The sequence below is a fragment of the Bombus impatiens genome, unplaced genomic scaffold (genome assembly GCF_000188095.3).
Source record: "Bombus impatiens unplaced genomic scaffold, BIMP_2.2 scf_0320, whole genome shotgun sequence".
Classification (NCBI taxonomy): Eukaryota; Metazoa; Arthropoda; class Insecta; order Hymenoptera; family Apidae; genus Bombus; species Bombus impatiens.
In genome coordinates, this window is record NT_176739.1 from 1,573,939 (window position 1) to 1,593,125 (window position 19,187).

Genomic DNA, 19,187 nt, shown 5'->3' on the forward strand with positions numbered 1-19,187 from the left:
CTCGGATTAGCTCGATGGCACCTCCGCGTAATCAGGCTACAACCATCATACATATTTATATATGTATACAGGGCGAATCGCGTGACTAATTGCTCCTATAGTCGTCGGTGAATCGATCATCAAGCTTCTGATCGAATATCTAAGAAGAAACGAGGGAAAATGTTGGATCTTTTAGTGTAGGAGGTGTGGGGTCTATAATACGTGAAAGGATAGCAGCGTCTCTTACGGTAAGAAGTGGAACTATCCTTAACACAGTGGGGATCAAATCTTCTTTCTACTTTGTTCCGGGATAAAAAGTTCTATTAAAAGTGATTCGTTACTAATAAACAATTTATGAATCAGAAACGAAACATTAAAATATACAAAATATTGTTGAAACTATTAAATATCATAAAGTTATAATTCTCAAGTAATTAGATTCCCAAATTGAGCTAATGGCAAAAGATAGGTTAGAAACTAAAACATAGATATTGAAATTATTGTGAAGGGCAACTTTGCACGTTGAAAATTTCAAGTTTGGGTGATCCTCAAATATCGAAATTCCCAAATTTGATTAATGACAGAAAGATGAGTGAAGAGCTTAAAAGGAAGGAATTCAAAGTTATTATCCAGTACGATATTCAAAATTAAACAAATCTACGAAAATTAATTTCCAATAATTTAAATTGTCAAATTGTTGTAATAACAAAGGATAGATTAGGGACAAGACCAAAGCGACTGATCCAAATTATCCCAAAGAACAGTATGCCCAAATCGGTGCAATGATAAAAGATAGGTTAGGTCTCAACGACTCGGCGTTTATCTAATTCGAAATTTGCCAAATTTCTGCTTCGGATTCTCAACGATCGTTTTATCAACACGGGACGCAATCTTCGTCAAATGGAGTAGCACGGTTCGCCCTGTGCATATACATTATTTATGTGCACATATATAAATATATCGATCGAGAAAGGAGGAAAGAAAAAGAGCAGAACGAAGAACGGCCGGAAACATAGGTCAAAGGAACGATGAACAAAGTGAACTAGAGCCAGCGTTTATCACTCGACCTTCCTCTTCCTCTCTTTCTCTCTCTCTCACTTGCTCTTTTCCCGCATAGCTACACACTCGCACGCATAGCTACACACTCGCCATACACACAAGACCACGTGCACAAACGTTCACACATACATATACAGACATACACTCGTTTTTCTTCTAATATTTCTTCATCTTTTCCCTTCTTCATCTTCATCTTCATCTTCATCTTCATCTCCTTCTTCTTGTTTTTCTTCTTACTCATTCCTATCCTTCTTATTATGCTTGCAAAGCAATTAGATGGGCGTCCATGTTCTTAGCAATTACAATTGTCGTCCGTTGGATTGGTCGGCTGATCGGTGAGTCGTTGACCCTTCGCCTGACCCATTCCACCCGCCAGCAAGGTCGGATCGTTGTCCAAGGACTCGCTCATCTTGTCGCATATTATGTCCACCAGCTGCTCGAATACCGTCTGTAAAATGGAATTTGCTTGGGTTTAATTGCCTTAATATTTGAGGAACATAAGGGGAAAAAGATTCCGAGTAATTGAGCTGCACTAATTGACGTGATCGTGTGATTAATGATCCACTAGCGGAGATTGATTCACACCCTCTTTTCAAACAAGGACACGTTTGTAGATCTAACTTCTCGTAGAGTCGCATAATTAATCTGGATACAGTCTAATTTTACGTCCTAATATCAATTTTCCTTACGTTGTTTCTAAAAGAGCCTAACCTAACCTGATCTAACCTAACCTAATATTGGCTTACTCTGAACCTCACGTACACAGACTTGACCTGTTCGAATCTCAATTTTGTTTAACACTTGTACCGTCAGTCAGTTGGTCGTCGTCAGGTTTACACGACTTTTCAATGATTCAGTGAAAGTGAATGGTCAGAAGAAGGTTATAATCCCAATTTCTGTAACTCTATGGATGTAACAATCGGCAAGTAAATAAACAAATTCATATAACGCATGGGCGTGCAAAATAGATTAGGATAACACGATAAAAATTCAATCATGACGATGGATTCGAGGGAATTTTCTCAAGAGGTGAAAAGTAGGTTGCAGCAATCAGCGAGTGACAGTAAGATCTACGTCGAAATATGCGGCCATCGAAGTGTTAAGTTACTTCTAAAAAATTTAGTGTAGCCTCTGTGTAGTGTAATGTAGATATTGACTTGATCTAAGTCTAAAATAGATATATAGCTCGTCTTCTTCTACTTTTGCTATAGAAATAATTCGTGGTCAATCGACAATTGAAAACAGCTCAACAATGTCTCTACTCTGTGGCCCTAACTCTTCTCGCAGACTTTACACGTTTACTCAAACAGTAGACATCTGATAAGTTTCATATTTTGGCTCAATCATATTTACAACATAGCATGCGATTCTCTTGATACTTCAATTTGCTCAATATCTATAAACTTTCAAAATCGGTTCCTTCATACGTATTGAATGTTTGACGTTGTTTGATATTGTCTCATGTCGCCTGACATTTTCTAACGTCCTTTTCTCACATTGTTTAATGTTACTCGACCTCGTATAATATCTTTTATCGTTGTTTGACATTGTTTGATGTTGTTTGACGTTGTTTGACGCTGTTTGAACAGCACTTTCAGTAACGAAAACACTAGAAATCATCGTTAATCCTCTACAAATTGCTTGCCTTGCTATCGCTTTATGGTACCAAGGTGTTTTCCAATAGAAAAGCTGAAATCTCATGTACGTCACGCGGTCTAAAGGTGGACGCGGATAACCGTGGGTAGAAAAATCGATCGAATGGACGTCGATATGCCAGTGCCAATAGGTTTGACCCGTCGTGTTGGGATGATTAATGGGTGTAGATGAGCGGTAATTGAGGATGCCTGGTCGAAGGTAATGGCACACTGTTTACACACACCATCGCGGATGGAAATAAATGTAGAAACGTGACGCGATAACCTTCTCAACCGCGTGATAGTTATGTATTGGGTAGGATAATGGGCTGGTTAAACAGTCGAAGAAAAATGAAAATTGACGTGGTGTTTAACTATTGGTAGTTATACTTTGTACAACTTCCACGAAGAAAGAATAATAGATCTCTGGAACCAATTTTAAAGAAGCTAATTTTTTGAGCTTAACCCAAATCCTAATGCAATTTTGGCTTCTATTAAAATTTGGCTTTAGCTCATAAACTAATAAAAAACATTCCTGATTCTTGTGCCTCCAAATGGTAATCAATTTGAAGCCGTGTTCTAATGAAACGAGCAATGGTCATTTTGAATTCTATTAAAATTTTGCTTTAGCTCATAAACGAATAAAAAGCATTCCTGATTCTTGTGTATCCAAGTGATAACGAAGCTAAAGCTGAGTTCTAATGAATCTAGGTTCGCTGAATAAAGAGTCGTCTAAGATTCTGATGTCTCCAAAGGGCAATTAAGCTAAAGCCAAGTTTCATTAGGATAAAAAATTGATCTATTGGAACTTGGCTTTAGTTTGACACTAACCTTACCAGGCCAAATGAACGGTTTCAAAATTTAATTAAAAATCCTACGCTCCTTGTTATTTCATTCGTTCGTCTAACTTTATGTAAATTTGTATATTGACAAAAACTGAGAAATTCGTTAGTCAGGCAATGTTTTTTATTAATTTATATGCCAATATGAAATTCTAACTTAGTCTTTGCTAATATTATGATATTATAATCTTAAAAGTATTTTCATCAAAATATTTATCAAAATATGAATTTTTAGAAGAATCCACAATGTGATTATAAATTAATTATAAACAAATGAAGATGATCCAGATTCTGTACTCACCTTGATGTTGATGTTTTCTTTAGCCGATGTCTCAAAAAATTGGACGCCTAATTGGTCCGCCAATTGCTTGCCCCTTTCGGTAGTTATCACCCTTTCGTCTTCCATGTCGCACTTGTTGCCAACCAGGATAACCTGAGCGTTGTCACACGAATAAGTTTTGATCTGTGTGACCCAGTCCTGCACCGAATTGAACGACTCCTCGTTTGTGATGTCGTACATTAGGATGAAGCCCATCGCGCCTCTGTAGTAGGCCGTCGTTATCGTCCTGTATCTTTCCTGACCCGCGGTATCCTGCAATAAAACAGATCCACGGATTAAAATTAGCCTTTTGTGACTTTCAAGGTTATTAAATAGTAACTAAAAATATGCCGATTGATGGGACTAATAAGTCTTCTTGTGTGAATTAGAAAATCCATTGAAACAAATAAATAAATAAAATCAATTCAATTATAATTAATTAAAATGAATAGTAATATTTTTTAAACTACAATAATTCTGACAGGAATAATAAAATTATGAGAAGCTTTTCTGTGAATTTTAAAATTCAGTGATAATTAATCGATAAGTTTTCTCCGAGCATTTTAATATACAGGGTGATTGGTAACTGGTGGTACAAGCGGAAAGGGGGTGATTCTACGCGAAAAAAGAAGTCGAAAATATGGAATAAAAATTTAAAAATTTAAAAAAATAACGTCAATCGAGACAACGATCTACAGTGAGATCCGTTATAACGTACCGCACGCGTACCGAGCCAAAATTCAAAGTCGATTTTCTCGAAAACAAAGCCTCGAACGAAAAATTTTTATTCTATATTTTCGACTTCTTTTTTCGCGTAGAATCACTCCCTTTTACAATTTATTGACAAAATATTTTCAACGTATTCTTTCTGCTTCTCTTTTTAATTCCTTGTTTTCAATTTATTCCAGTTGTTTTTTTTTTCCTATCTGTCGATCGAATTTACAAAGAGAAATTAATAGAGAACAGCTATAGGCGGCATGTTCTTTCTTCGATTTGTTCTGAAATATTAAAAAGCTTCAAAGGACAGAAATACTGGTAGAGAAAGAAGTATATTTTTGAGCGATAGATCGATTTACAGTTATACACGTGAAATAAAGCCGAAGGGCAAATGTAAATTCGATCGACAGATAGGAAAAAGAAAACAACTGGAATAAATTGAAAACAAGGAATTAAAAAGAGAAGCAGAAAGAATACGTTGAAAATATTTTGTCAATAAATTGTAACGTTCATCCACAAGCACAGCGTATCGCACGTGGCTTCATTTATCAACCGAATCGAACGTTATCGCTTGCTTGTCCAAGACACTCGTAGTAATCGTAATTTATTTCATCGTTTTCAAACAATAATCATTTAAACAATATTTTTCATCAATTATTATAATGGTTCAAGATATTACTATTGTTCTTTTAATAACTTCTTCTAATTTTCTTTTAGAGAGAAATTTACCAATTTCACAAATGGTGTGCCAATTATTTCAGTACACTGATAATTGTTTTTTAACTTTTGAAAATTTCTACTGGAAATTTGTTGCTTCTATTATCCATGTTAATTATCGCAGAGAATAATACCGTTCATTTCCTTGAATATTAAGGGAATTTATTTTATTTATTTCTCAAATTAAATACAGGGTGGTTGCTAACTGGTGGTACAAGCGGAAAGGGGGTGATTCTACGCGAAAAAAGAAGTCGAAAATATGGAATAAAAATTTAAAAATTTAAAAAAATAACGTCAATCGAGACAACGATCTACAGTGAGATCCGTTATAACGTACCGCACGCGTACCGAGCCAAAATTCAAAGTCGATTTTCTCGAAAACAAAGCCTCGAACGAAAAATTTTTATTCTATATTTTCGACTTCTTTTTTCGCGTAGAATCACCCCCTTTCCGCTTGTACCACCAGTTAGCAACCACCCTGTATTTAATTTGAGAAATAAATAAAATAAATTCCCTTAATATTCAAGGAAATGAACGGTATTATTCTCTGCGATAATTAACATGGATAATAGAAGCAACAAATTTCCAGTAGAAATTTTCAAAAGTTAAAAAACAATTATCAGTGTACTGAAATAATTGGCACACCATTTGTGAAATTGGTAAATTTCTCTCTAAAAGAAAATTAGAAGAAGTTATTAAAAGAACAATAGTAATATCTTGAACCATTATAATAATTGATGAAAAATATTGTTTAAATGATTATTGTTTGAAAACGATGAAATAAATTACGATTACTACGAGTGTCTTGGACAAGCAAGCGATAACGTTCGATTCGGTTGATAAATGAAGCCACGTGCGATACGCTGTGCTTGTGGATGAACGTTACAATTTATTGACAAAATATTTTCAACGTATTCTTTCTGCTTCTCTTTTTAATTCCTTGTTTTCAATTTATTCCAGTTGTTTTCTTTTTCCTATCTGTCGATCGAATTTACATTTGCCCTTCGGCTTTATTTCACGTGTATAACTGTAAATCGATCTATCGCTCAAAAATATACTTCTTTCTCTACCAGTATTTCTGTCCTTTGAAGCTTTTTAATATTTCAGAACAAATCGAAGAAAGAACATGCCGCCTATAGCTGTTCTCTATTAATTTCTCTTTGTAAATTCGATCGACAGATAGGAAAAAAAAAACAACTGGAATAAATTGAAAACAACGAATTATAAAGAGAAGCAGAAAGAGTACGTTGAAAATATTTTGCAATAAATGAAAAATATGGACAATTAGTTGGGAACACCGAGCCAGAGGAAACAGTGAAATATTTGTGTTCCAATAAATTGAAACATATGGGAAAAGCAATATTATACCGAATATTCATATCGTATATTATTTATGTAATCTATTATTATTATTATTATCGCGTTATTATTACTTTCGTTCGTATTATTAGTCGGCAACTAAGTGGGTGCGGATTTTGTCATTAGGTGGTATTGACAAAATCCGCAATCACTTAGTTGCCAACCTAAAAGATGTACGTCATCGGACTGAAACAAAATCCGAGTGAATTTCAGTTCTTTGATCTCCCACATTTCAGAAACGAATTGTCAGCTTGAAAATTCGTTGCGATTCGTGTCTTGTGATAAGACACGATTCCTGTTATCAGAAAATTCAATTACAAAATCGTGGGACCGGGAATGGCTGGAAGAAGCCGCCATTTTTGTTCACCTGATATTTGTTTATTTGAAAAAGTACGTCTTCTTGCTGAGAAACTTTCATCTAACTCGTATAAAGTTCTTGCCATTGTGTACCGACCTTTATGAAATATCAGTTATTCTACGATGTACGTGATAATACGTTCAAGTCACGGTCCAACTTTCGGTGCTTTCAGTTTAAGGTTAAGTGTTACTAGGGTTAGGTTGGGGTTAGGTTGTTAGGGTTATCGTCTTAAAATTTTATGTTTCGCGAGTTTTGACACACACACACTCAACAGAGGCTTCACACATGTATCGTATCTCCTCGAAGCGATCTAATCCTACGTAATCTGTACCAGGTATCATCTAGCAAACAAATTATGACGAAGTTTGGCATAATTTAATAGATACCGTTTAAATGAATATCCGTGGGTCGTCAGACCAATTCACCTGATGACGTTGAAGATACTACACTTGGAGTCGTGAATGAAAATAAAGAAAAAAAAAATAGCAGCTAAAAAATACAAAATGGATAAAATGATATAATTAAGATACATAAATAAATATAACAAGTAGCAATCTTCTCATAGACAGGCAGGTTTCAGGCATTTTACACTTTGTCTAAAATGACATTTTTGCAACATGTTGCTCGTTTAAGTTTAACAAGTTTGATGGAAATTTTTGTTCAAAAATATAACGTCGAATCAAAGTGAACAAAAGAATTATTAAAATATTGTTCAGTTTCGTTGATAAGATTCTTTCTCTTCAAAAAGTATCGACCCTACTCTGTCACCTAATATATTGTCTATGATAAAACTCGTTTCATCTCTTTCCACATTTTTCAATTTTTAAAATATTCTCGCCATAAATTGTAAGAAGAAAGAAATAACATAACAGAGATAGTGGAAAAGCAAGGGGAAAAACGTACGGGGTAATACTGACCCAGATCTGTAGCTTGACCCTTTTGTCGTGTCTGAAGACCGTTTTCACCTTAAAATCGATGCCCACGGTCGATACGAAGGCCGAGGTGAAGGAATCGTCCGCGTAGCGGAACAAAAAGGACGTTTTGCCGACCGACGAGTTGCCGATGATCAGCAACTTGAACATGTAGTCGAAGTTCTGGTCCGCGGCCTCCTTCTGAAACTTTGGATCCTGGCCGGCCATCTAAAAACAGTTCCACATTACGTAAATAATTTTTATTTCGCCTCTTTTCGTAATTACATCTCGCCTATTCCACATTAGACACAATCTCGTTCATTTGCTGCAACAACTCGAAGTTCATCGTTCTCGAGTTATTGGCATTTCATTTAATTAACAAGCTATTGGTAGAGAAAACAGTGTTCTGTTAAGTGCGTTGAGCGATGTTGGGAAATTGGTCGCGCGAGGGCAACAGCGTCGCTGTTGCATCATCACGAAACTGTAAGAACATTTCAACTCGTAACTTTTTTAGGTTATGTCACTGTTGCAGCAAATGAACGATTCGTAATCTCACGCTGCATAACCACAATCTCATTCAGCCGTAACACAGACTCGTATTGTCATATTTAGTCGATAGGTTTGTGAGTATACAACTAAAATTTACAGACAAACGGAATGCACTTCGAGGCTTAACTCGATGAATTGTTCGTGGTATCATACATTATCGAGCATATGCGATTGTTATCCAACAAGATCTATCGGGTGTCTTTTTTTGATTCTACATTTGATGTACATGCAGTAGCGTGCACGAATGTGCAGCAGCCTGTTACCGTTTTGCTAATGTGATTGTCCATTCGACTCGTATGTTTTCAGCCACGTTTTTGTACTTCGCTAATGACAGCGTCAATTTATGTGAAATATGACAACGTAATTTACATACGCTCCTTTCGTATCATAATTTTATGTGCAATATTTGCATGTATTACGTCCATATGCAAATTAATATTTCGATAATATCTTGCGATTATTTTTCTCAAACTTCGCTTGACTTCTGGGACACCCTGTATGTTCATTCGTATCGTATAACTTATTACGTCGCTATTTAAAAATTTATTAGAAAAATTGCCTGTGAATATGTTGTATCGTACGTTACGCCAACTATGTTGCAAACAGATCGAAAACAAAATATGACGAAACTTTGTTAGTACACTTAGCGTTATTTATAAACGCGTGGCATATGTTTACTGAGTTTGGAAGAAATTTAACACGCAAATATGCTCAGACACTATATGTATTTTAAAAGTTTATTATTATAACAGGTAATGGTACAATTTGTTGCAGTTTCTGCCACTTGTATTATACCTGTGACTACGTTCGAATGTATTTTTGCAACATTTCCAAGCAAACAATTTGTCGCGGAATTCATAAGAAAAAGAAGCATGTATCAAGACACAACCTAACTCTGGTCTTAATAATTTTAATAATTTCCAACAACAAACAGCAAAGGCAACAATTTTCCAGATAATACCAAATACCAAATAATAGATGCAAAATAACAGATTTTTATTTTAACATTTTTCAATATATTTTGTATACCACGTGGTATACTCAGGAAACAATTTTCTAATAAATTTGCAACATTGTCTCGAAGTTCCTACCCTCCTAAAGGCCCACATTTCTAGAAAAAACCGACAAGAACAGGCTAATTCAATTTTCTAGCGTATCTCTGTTAGCATTCTGCGACTCTGTCTAACGCTTTCACCGGCTGTTCACTGTCGATTAAGCCACTATGAATTTTCCACGACGCGTTCGCCACCTTCGATCGAGCAACACTGCAACATAGCAATTAGCGTTATCGCGACGAAACAAACGCATGTCGGTACCGGAAGTTTGCTGTGCGGGGTAATATCGACGATGGACATCAGTCGAGTCATCCTCGTCCTCAGTTCCAACACCGAGTCCTTGACAGGTGGCCTGCTATTTTTCGTCGATTTCTCTGTTTGACTCTTCGGCCCTTCGTCTGCCATTTTCCAGCAACCAATTTTTCCAGAATTTAATTTCTCCCGGTAGTACGTTCGATAGCCTGGATCCGATTACTTTGAAATTCCAAAATTATGGAAAACGTGGAAATTTTGTCCAATTTCCCTTGACAGAAAATATACGAACTGCCACTTTTTTCGATAATTTTCGATAATTTTTCTCAGAATAACGAGAAAACACAGATGCAATTATTTTTCATAATTTTGCTAACCTCTGATTCGAAAATAAATGGCAAATATTCTGTCGGAATTAAAACGAGCCACACAATGGCACCTGGACACAATTTTTTACCAAATCGACAACCCGTGAATATTTTTAAGACGATTCCACTAAACGAAAACTTCCTACGGACTTGGAAGCGTTACACTGTTTTTCGTCATTTTTATTCGACACTTTCTACGACGATCTGGCACAAAGGTACAATAGGCGTAACAAGAGCAACGAGGTTCCAATTAGTTGGGAAATGGCTAACTGATAGACGAATGGCCAACGTGGCTATGTTTGTGGTTTCTTTCGTTTTTGCCCGTTTCTTGTCATTGTTCTTTCCACGATATCGCGGTTTCCTGATACGTGTGAACACGCCCACGCAGGGCTGGAAGAAGAATGTCACACGTGCGGTGCCATTGTCTGCTTCGTCTATTGCGTTTGCCTATCAATTAATGTCAATTGTAAATTATTCTTTGCTCGATGCTATCGACGTTATAACGTCTCTACAATTGCAGAATACAAATGTCTGATGTACAGGATGATTTACAAAATTGCATCGGCCTAGCATCGTTTGACGCAGGCATCTCCACTTCGATCTACGTCCAACGCGTTCACATTCTAATCTACCTAGTTTTTGCTATCTCGTTATTTGTCGTCGTTATCTTGTCACTTGCGAGTTATTTTTCCAAACGTTGTTTCGCAATCTTATTGACGCGATTGAAAGACCGCGAAAGGTACGACACGTTTGAATCATCCTGTAGACGTTAGAAATCATCCTGCTGGCGTGAAACATAGCAAAAATTTGTTCTTACATTTGGAAACAGTTCTTTCTGATTCTATATGCGATTACGTGTTGCACGTGTAAAAAAGAATACAAATATCGTTGAATTACCGAAATAGTTTCAATTGTGAATTATTATTAATAATATGGAACATAGTTTTGTCAATATGTTCGTATGAAATATGTTCCAATTTGTTCGCAAGCAGTGGAGGTCGGTTCTTTTTGTACACCGTGTACATTACTGAATGCAATTGGCGGCACATCTGTAGCCATGACCGACCACATGATCGATAATCCCACAATGGGGACAGTCAAAACCGATAACCTCCAACTACAGGTCCGTACAAAAAGCACGTGGGCTCGGCCGAACCATCACTCATCGATCACCAAATATTTCAATTATTCGAAGCAGTAAGGGCGACCCAATACGATAGGTCGAAGAAGGAGCTCCATTGTAATTTTAGTCGTACGATTTTCTTGCATCAGTTAACTAACAATAATGTAGGCTTATAATTTATATTTGATATTAGTATTAGTTATATACATATTTTTTAATACTAAAAACACATATTATTTTTAATAAATTTATAATATAGTAATATATCATGTTCAATAAATAACATATATTTAATATTAAAAAATATATGCATATCATAATATATAACTTTTATTATAATATATTACATTATGACACATATATGTATGTGTGTATATATTTAATATTATATTTGCATGCGTATGTATATTTAATATATTTAATATTAAATATATATATACGTATAACTAATACTCATATAACTATAATTATAGTAATAATATATTCATTGAATATATTATTAAATTATTATTAAATTATTTCATTGAATATAAGTAACACTCACATAATTGCAAAATATATAACGATATTACATTATGTATAATAGTATAACAATCAAATTTATAATAACAGTTAGCTAACTCCTTGAGAATTTATTAGCAACATCAGTAAATTAACAATAACGATAACTTCTCCTAAAAATCAAATGCCAAATACGAATATTCCTCGACCGTGAATTGGATCGAGTTGTTTCGTAGAAGAGGCAGCGAATCGGTGGTTGGCAATCGTCAGTTGCTTCCTAAGTCGATAGGAAGACAACGAGTTCCGCGTCCGTGACTTTTTCCGGGTGCCAGGTGCGGCTATACATATCGTCGACCCACGTGCATTGCATCCAGCAAATGTATCCAAACAAAAGCCCTTAAATATCTGTTTCTACATGTTCGTAATCCGACTTAATGCTTCCTAGACAGACATTGGCTCTTACTGTGCTGCATATATAATAGGAATGACACGTACCATTCCATAATTCCAAATGGTGTCATTGTTATTCGTATGGAATTTCCAGTTCTACGATATGAACCACAAATACCACATAAATCGAGCCTTCCAACTGTCCTGACTCTGCTACAGCAACATCGATAACGTAAAAACTGTCATTTGCTTCCATTGTCACCAACAAAGAAGAGAAAGAAAGATCTGCCAACGTTTACGATTCTCTTCTTCCGCAGGAAGAAATCTGCGATTTTAAAAAACAAAAGACCACCGAATCTCCTACGATTCAATCAAAAATTGATCTGCCAAAACGATTTGCAAACGCTTATGATCCTGTTCTTCGCTGAAAAGAGACCTTCGGTTAAAAAAAAAAAACGAAAAAATATTTTGGAGTTGTTGGTTGACCAACTTGATCAAATGAATCGATCAAAAAAAAAGAAGAAAAAAGAAAAGAACGTAAAGTGATCCAGTTTTGAAAATGCAAGGGATAAACGTCGCAACGGGAAAAGGCGAATTCTTCTGAAAAAGAAAAAGTTCGACCTTCGATCGAGTCAGCGATTACAAGGTCTGAGAGCGAAATGTAGCGCTGAACGAAGGATCAGCTGCGATTTCGTGTGCAGTTATTCCGTAAAATAAATTTAAAAAGAGGAGAGTCTATAAATAAACTGGACGTGGAGGCAGAGAAACAGAGAGACAGACAGAGAGAGAGAGAGAGATTTTTACTTCGGGGTGGGAGGCTCTTATCGATTTTCTTGGCCGAGCCACACAGCCATAGCTACCAGATTTCCCTCGGATTTCAAGTCCTATCGTTTCCGCCTCGCTTCATTCTACGATGCTCGTCCAACTAAAAACTACTACCATCCCTTCGATAAAAGAGCATGCAGACGCTCGCCAGACTTCTAACAAATAACCCAAGAAGAATTGCTCGATAACCAACCTCTTATCTTCCCCTCTAACTATATCGCACTGACGATGAAACTCGAAGAAATCTACTAACGTCATAGTGGAAGCTAGCTATGGATGTGGCACCACTCGAAATCGTCTTTTGTATTTTTTAAATAAATTACAAAAATTAATCAATAAGAAGAAAGAATAAAGAAAATAACGGAAGTAAATTAAAAAATTAATATACTGAAAGAACAAATAAAATAAAAAAAGCAAATTAAGCGAAGCAAAAGTTAAGTGAAACGAAGAAACGTGATCTCTTCAATCTATTTCGATCTACCGAAACATTTATTCACAGCTACGTAATCTCTTCAATTTCCCCATTTTTGTAAATGGGATATTATGTTTGTCATAAACGTGCGCGATAACAATCATAAATCAATAAAAAAAGTAAAATAATTTCTCACGAAAGACCCATTTCTTCGCATCTCTTCCGACAACCGTTAAGCGTCAAACTGAAGAGTCAAAGTTCATGCGCTTGGAGAATTGAAACAAGCGACCCGGGACAGTTTTCAAGGCGTAGGAAATCACGAACATCCGACAACTTTCATAAGATTAACGATACAGACTCGAATATCTTCGTAAGGTCAATTATGACCCATTGATTTTGGGTCTATCTCGTCACACGACTCAGGACTCTCTCGAGATTCTCGCGCGAGGCTACCTCGAACGTCACGTTCTCTGTTCGCATTCCACAGGCAACCGCTTCCACAGATTGCACAATTCTGGAATAGCGAAATGATATCGCAATATCTTTTCACGTGCGAAGGACATTGCAATTGGTGTAACAGTTGCAACTCTGTGCATTTAAGAGCCAAGGAAGATTGTTGTTAACGAAATATGGTCAGCTAGTCTGTACAGGATTTTCTTCCCTTTCTTCGTCCCTCAGGTGGACGAAAGACCGACGTGTACCTGGTGTTCTTCTTCTACTTGATCAACCGTTTGAGTCCCAAGGGTGTTTGAAAGAACAGGGTCAAAAAATCTCAAACAACGTGGCAACGCTTGTCTTCGTCGATTGCGAAGAGAACTAAGATAGCGCTCGTCATATTTGTAATTTGTACGAAGTACATCGATCTTATTATACAGGGTGGTTGGTAACTGGTGGTGCAAGCGGAAAGGGGGTGATTCTACGCGAAAAAAGAAGTCGAAAATATAGAATAAACATTTTTTCTTTTACATTTTTCCATCGAGACAACGATCTACAGCGAGATCCGTTATAACGTACCGTACGCGTACCGACCCAAAGTTCAAAGTCGATTTTCTCGAAAACCAAGCCTCGGACGAAAAATTTTTATTCTATATTTTCGACTTCTTTTTTCGCGTAGAATCACCCCCTTTCCGCTTGCACCACCAGTTACCAACCACCCTGTATAATAAGATCGATGTACTTCGTACAAATTACAAATATGACGAGCGCTATCTTAGTTCTCTTCGCAATCGACGAAGACAAGCGTTGCCACGTTGTTTGAGATTTTTTGACCCTGTTCTTTCATGCGCACTATTAGTTTACAAATATTCCAAGTTTTCTTCAATAAAAATTATTGAGAAGATAGGAATGAAATATTGGGTTACCATTACCATCTAATCACAAAATCCGCAATCACTTAGTTGCCAACCCAATGCAAAATACCGTGAGTCGTCCGTAGCGTTCAAATGTAGTGGCACTTTTCCACGCCGAATCTGAACAGCGCGATCGCGCTGCTTGCCACTCAAACAACTAAACACTGACACGAGGAACTTACAATTCCTGGCCATTCGTGACAAGGCGAGTCTCGTCATAGGTGGAATATCACAAAATGCTGAAGATACAACGAAGAAGACGCAACGTTAGAAACGAACAGCGAGCGTCTTCGGGGACCAAAATGAGAAGATTCTGATCGAAGATGATAGCGAATGCCGCGAGTCTACACGCGAAAATGCCGCTTACTTTATGGTAAGAAGAAATAAGCTCGAGGATGGACGCGAAGAAGATTGGAGGAGCAAAGTGGCAAGCTTTCGACGCAAGATGATAATGCAGCAAGTTCGACAGACTACTCAGCAATATGGAAACTCTGGAGAAAAATTTCAGCCACCTACGCGTGTTGCTCCAAGCGGGTGGCGAAGAAAGTAGGACAAGGTTCGCGATAATCGTATCGCGACATGTTAACACCGAGGTGGTGCGCACGAATGCATGCAGAGCAACGCGATAACGCGTTGCACGAGCTTTACTAACGTAATATCGCGAGGAAGAGAAACGAGCGTCGCGTGAATCTGTGAAACTAGCTTTCTTCGGCGGCACGATACAGTTTTAACTTGATAGAATCGTGTATAGTTAACGTCAGGTTGAGTTCGGTGACCTGCTGTACCATGACCTTGAAATCTTGCGCAATTCCTGGGCATAAGTAACGCGGAAAAATAATCTACCGATTGAAATTTCTACGAAATAAAATTCGTCTTTTCGTACGCGATCTATTTGCCGAACGATTTCGAAGACTCGAAAATTCGTCGTCCGATCGATAAGCCAGTGCGTGCCGATCTAAATAGAAAAATAACGAAAAAATAAGTCGAAAATATAGAATGAAGTTTGTTCGTAAGACGCACCATTTTCGATTAAATCGCATTTGAAAATATGTCGACTATGTGCCAACTTGCATTTTTAGGTTAGGGACAATTTAAAGTTAGGGAAGATATTCTGCGATCGGTTGACGGATACGAAGTAAGATGGGAGAAATTATTCGCGATCTATCGTTAAACAGACCTGAAAGAGGGCGGAAGAGATTGTTCGTGAAGGAACCGATGAATAAAAAATTCATTGGGAAGTCGAAGTACCAAGAAATCAGTTCACAGTATCGATGAATCGGTGAAGCGAGTTTCAATGGTGAAATCTTTCAAGCACTCGGCCCCTTTCCACAGTTAATGCTCTTCAGCGACTGACACACGGGTCTTTGTGCTCCAAGAGCCTCTCAACCCTTGACTAGATTCAATTCCTCCGACTGAAGACACTAAAACATTCAAATGCAACGACTTGTGTACTATTTTGCCTCTTTCCTGTGCGAAAAATCTCCTAACGTTTCTTTATCGGTTGAGCAGATCGTCCAGTGGTTTCGTCGAAAAATAGTTTATTCAAAGAATCGGAGATCCGAGAAGATGATGGGCGGAGCTTGGAAGAATCTTCTGCCTCTTGGGAAATATTTCGCGATAAAAATTAGGCTAGGCAGAAGAGTTGCTTCGAACTTAATTTACAGATGAAACTGTGCTCAAAGGGTTTGCAACCAGTGGAATAAATTTGAGAAGCTAAGATGGAAGATTCCTGGAACGAAATTTGAAAATACAGTAGTCACGAAGGCAACGAAATTTTGTAAATAAACGATGTTGAAACAGCGACAAATGAACTTAATTTACAGATTTTCCATGCAATCTTTTTTAAATAGCAACGAAAAATTAGAAGCTCGAGCTTTCGACTAACTAAATTCTGAGGTCTGAAAAATCGGATCGACTAAACTCACCTCAAATCTAACCAAAGACACAGACCATCCAAGAAAAGAAATCAATTACAAACACGATATCCATACAGTTTCAAACAGACGGAATATGCCTTTGAATTTTTCCAATTTCCTAACCCTGTCCCTCTACGGATCACGATCAGAGTCCTGCATTTAATCGTAAGAGATTCAACCGGCGAGTCAGGTTATGAAATATGTCTTAAAATGGCGGAAATATTAGGAGAACGAATAGATCGAGCACTATTACATAGCGCCGTGGAATGATGGCAACGGTGGTGGCGAGTGGCTAGCAACAGAGCAAATATTTTTGGAAGATCGATTCCCAACCCCTGGCCACCCACGCCGCCCGTTACACAGTTTCGATTTCAGCGGCTGGCAGAATGAACGTAGTCGGAAGATGGAGCCTCCGTATACGTACTCGTGACGCTCGAATCTGGATCCCGAAAACGCGTGCGGATCGATACGTTGGATTCCTCGATATCGGCGATGCCCGGCCGATAACGTTGCCAACTCGGTCGCCTGTCTACCCCTGATCGTTAATAATTCCTGGTTATGTTGCATGCGATGGCATGGCATAGCTGCCTTTTAATGTCGACGTGATCACACAGCTGACATGTCTGTCGTCCCTTTGAAGGCTAAAGAGAGGGAGGTAACAGGAGAGCAAGAGAGAGGGAAGAAGGTCACACAGATTGGATCGTCACTGATGGTTAGTGGAACTTGCCATAGAACCAACCATCGTATTTAGCAACCTTCCAACTAGGTCCATAATCTCAACATCGCAGGAGCAACGGATAGCTCCTGAGATGAGCCTCAGACCAGGGCCAGCAAAATTTGAGGAATTTCTGGATTTGACAGTTTAAGTTAACCGAGAAAAGAAGCGAGGCAGGGACGACGAGAAAGCAGGAATAGGCTGTCAGCGAGGATCATGCAAGCGCAGAGCGCGTGAAAAGTCGACTCGACGACCACAGTTTCTAGCGTGAGAGAGGAAACCGCGAGAGTGGGAGAGAGACAGAGGGAGACAGAGAGAAATCAATAAACGGTCTATCGACGAACTGTGGCTGGTCGGGCAGAAATGTATCGAGCTTAAAGTCTAGTTAGCGAGATTCTTCTCGAGGACATGGACACTGACGATTCTCTGTCGTTTCCCGTCCAACGAGTCGTTTCTCCGATCATGTACCTCCTGAAAATGTTGATCCTCTCACTGTTGATTGCTGAATAGTAGGGTTGCACGCCACGCGTTCCACTCGAATCCTGCACCTCGCTTCGATGATGAAATGACTCCGAAACGCGAGCCCGGAGGTTCCCGACACACGACTTAACACACGGTAGCACAACGGGGGGTTGTTTCGCGACGATTTTAAAGAGACTGGACTGGCCTCGGTAAAGCCTCGCGCCACTGTAGCCCGCTATAGTTAAAATATCGACCATTTCGTGGACCCCCGCCCGTCCTCGGACCAATCCCGAGAAAGGCCGCGCCTGCGCCACAGGCAACCCGACTGACATCTCGAAACCGGAGATAGAACCCCGTTTCACGGGGGAGGGACACTTGTTGATTTCCTGGTTCGTCGGCGCCTACGACAATGCGCATGAATCTCACTAATTCTTTTGTAGATGTTTCCTTTATCGATCGTAGGTAACTTATCTACTGTGACTTGCCTATTCCATTTCTGCGAACTCTTTCTATCGGTTCCTGTAATACGGACAACGAATTGCTCGTCGACAGGCGCTGTGAGATAATTTCAGAAATTTGCAAGAGTGTGCCAGTATTATTGCAGAGAAATTAGCAACATAGCAACCACGATTGTTTGTTTGATAGAAATTTGACTTACTTCTCTCGTTGATTATTCGTGTAAATTCCAATGAATGTTATTTTCTTCGTTATTTGCAAAATCGTTTTGAACATGTCTCACAAATCCTGGAACTCGGGTAGCAGTCAGGCGAAAGAGAAAATCGTGTTGGAGCCGGAAGTAAGCTGCGAAGATCAAGTAATAAAACGATCACATTCCGGACGTGAGCTGGACGAAGCGAAGCTCAGGCAAATCTCAACGTAAAATTCATTTGTGTTGTTCGACGAAAACATAAAAAGAATGGAAAATGTTTGAAAAATTTTTATTCGTAGCTTGAGGAAATGCCGAAGCGTGGATGGGACTTCGAAAAGACCAAAAATTAGCCACGTTCGCAGACTAAAGACTCAGAATTTAAAAGTCCCACAGATCTCCGAGAAAATTGTTAATATCGTCAACATTCTGCAACACGAAAATTTTCTGGATGTGGTCGATCGGTTCTTCAAACCGAAATCCAACAAACAACCACGTACCAAAAAGCCACAATCCAAAAAATCCAATGTGAGCAAGAATCTTGACTGCAAAACTAAAGTGCTCGTGTCCACTGATAATAACACTGTGCAATTTGTCAAAAATAAATAATTTTAACCTGCGAACTGGGTCGTCTCTTAATTAAGGTCTTAATGACTAAACTCGTAATGACAATTTTGCAAATAACATTTCTTTTCAACAAATAAAATAAAATGAACTTTCACTTCTCCG

The 19,187-nt window shown here is 38.1% G+C and overlaps 2 protein-coding genes across 5 annotated transcripts; one reads left to right on the top strand and one right to left on the bottom strand.

The window, feature by feature from the left end:
• Nucleotides 1-644: 644 nt before the first annotated feature.
• Nucleotides 645-18,048, bottom strand: LOC100745940 (ras-related protein Rab-3). 4 transcript variants are annotated; one of them, XM_012385317.3, is made up of 4 exons: nucleotides 17,819-18,048; nucleotides 7,902-8,123; nucleotides 3,816-4,106; nucleotides 645-1,486 (listed from the first exon to the last, which is right to left on the bottom strand). In XM_012385317.3, exons 2-4 carry the CDS (start codon nucleotides 8,121-8,123, stop codon nucleotides 1,331-1,333), a joined length of 669 nt encoding a protein of 222 aa, XP_012240740.1. In that variant the 5' UTR covers nucleotides 17,819-18,048; the 3' UTR covers nucleotides 645-1,330. The 4 variants fall into 4 exon arrangements, with proteins under 4 accessions (XP_012240740.1, XP_003489373.1, XP_012240738.1 ...); XM_003489325.4 differs by lacking the exon at nucleotides 17,819-18,048 and adding an exon at nucleotides 9,761-10,055; XM_012385315.3 differs by lacking the exon at nucleotides 17,819-18,048 and adding an exon at nucleotides 9,536-9,735.
• Nucleotides 18,049-18,500: 452 nt separating this feature from the next.
• On the top strand, nucleotides 18,501-19,067 carry LOC112212823. Its single transcript, XM_024367499.2, has 2 exons — nucleotides 18,501-18,688; nucleotides 18,761-19,067. Exons 1-2 carry the CDS (start codon nucleotides 18,501-18,503, stop codon nucleotides 19,065-19,067), a joined length of 495 nt encoding a protein of 164 aa, XP_024223267.1.
• Nucleotides 19,068-19,187: the final 120 nt, after the last annotated feature.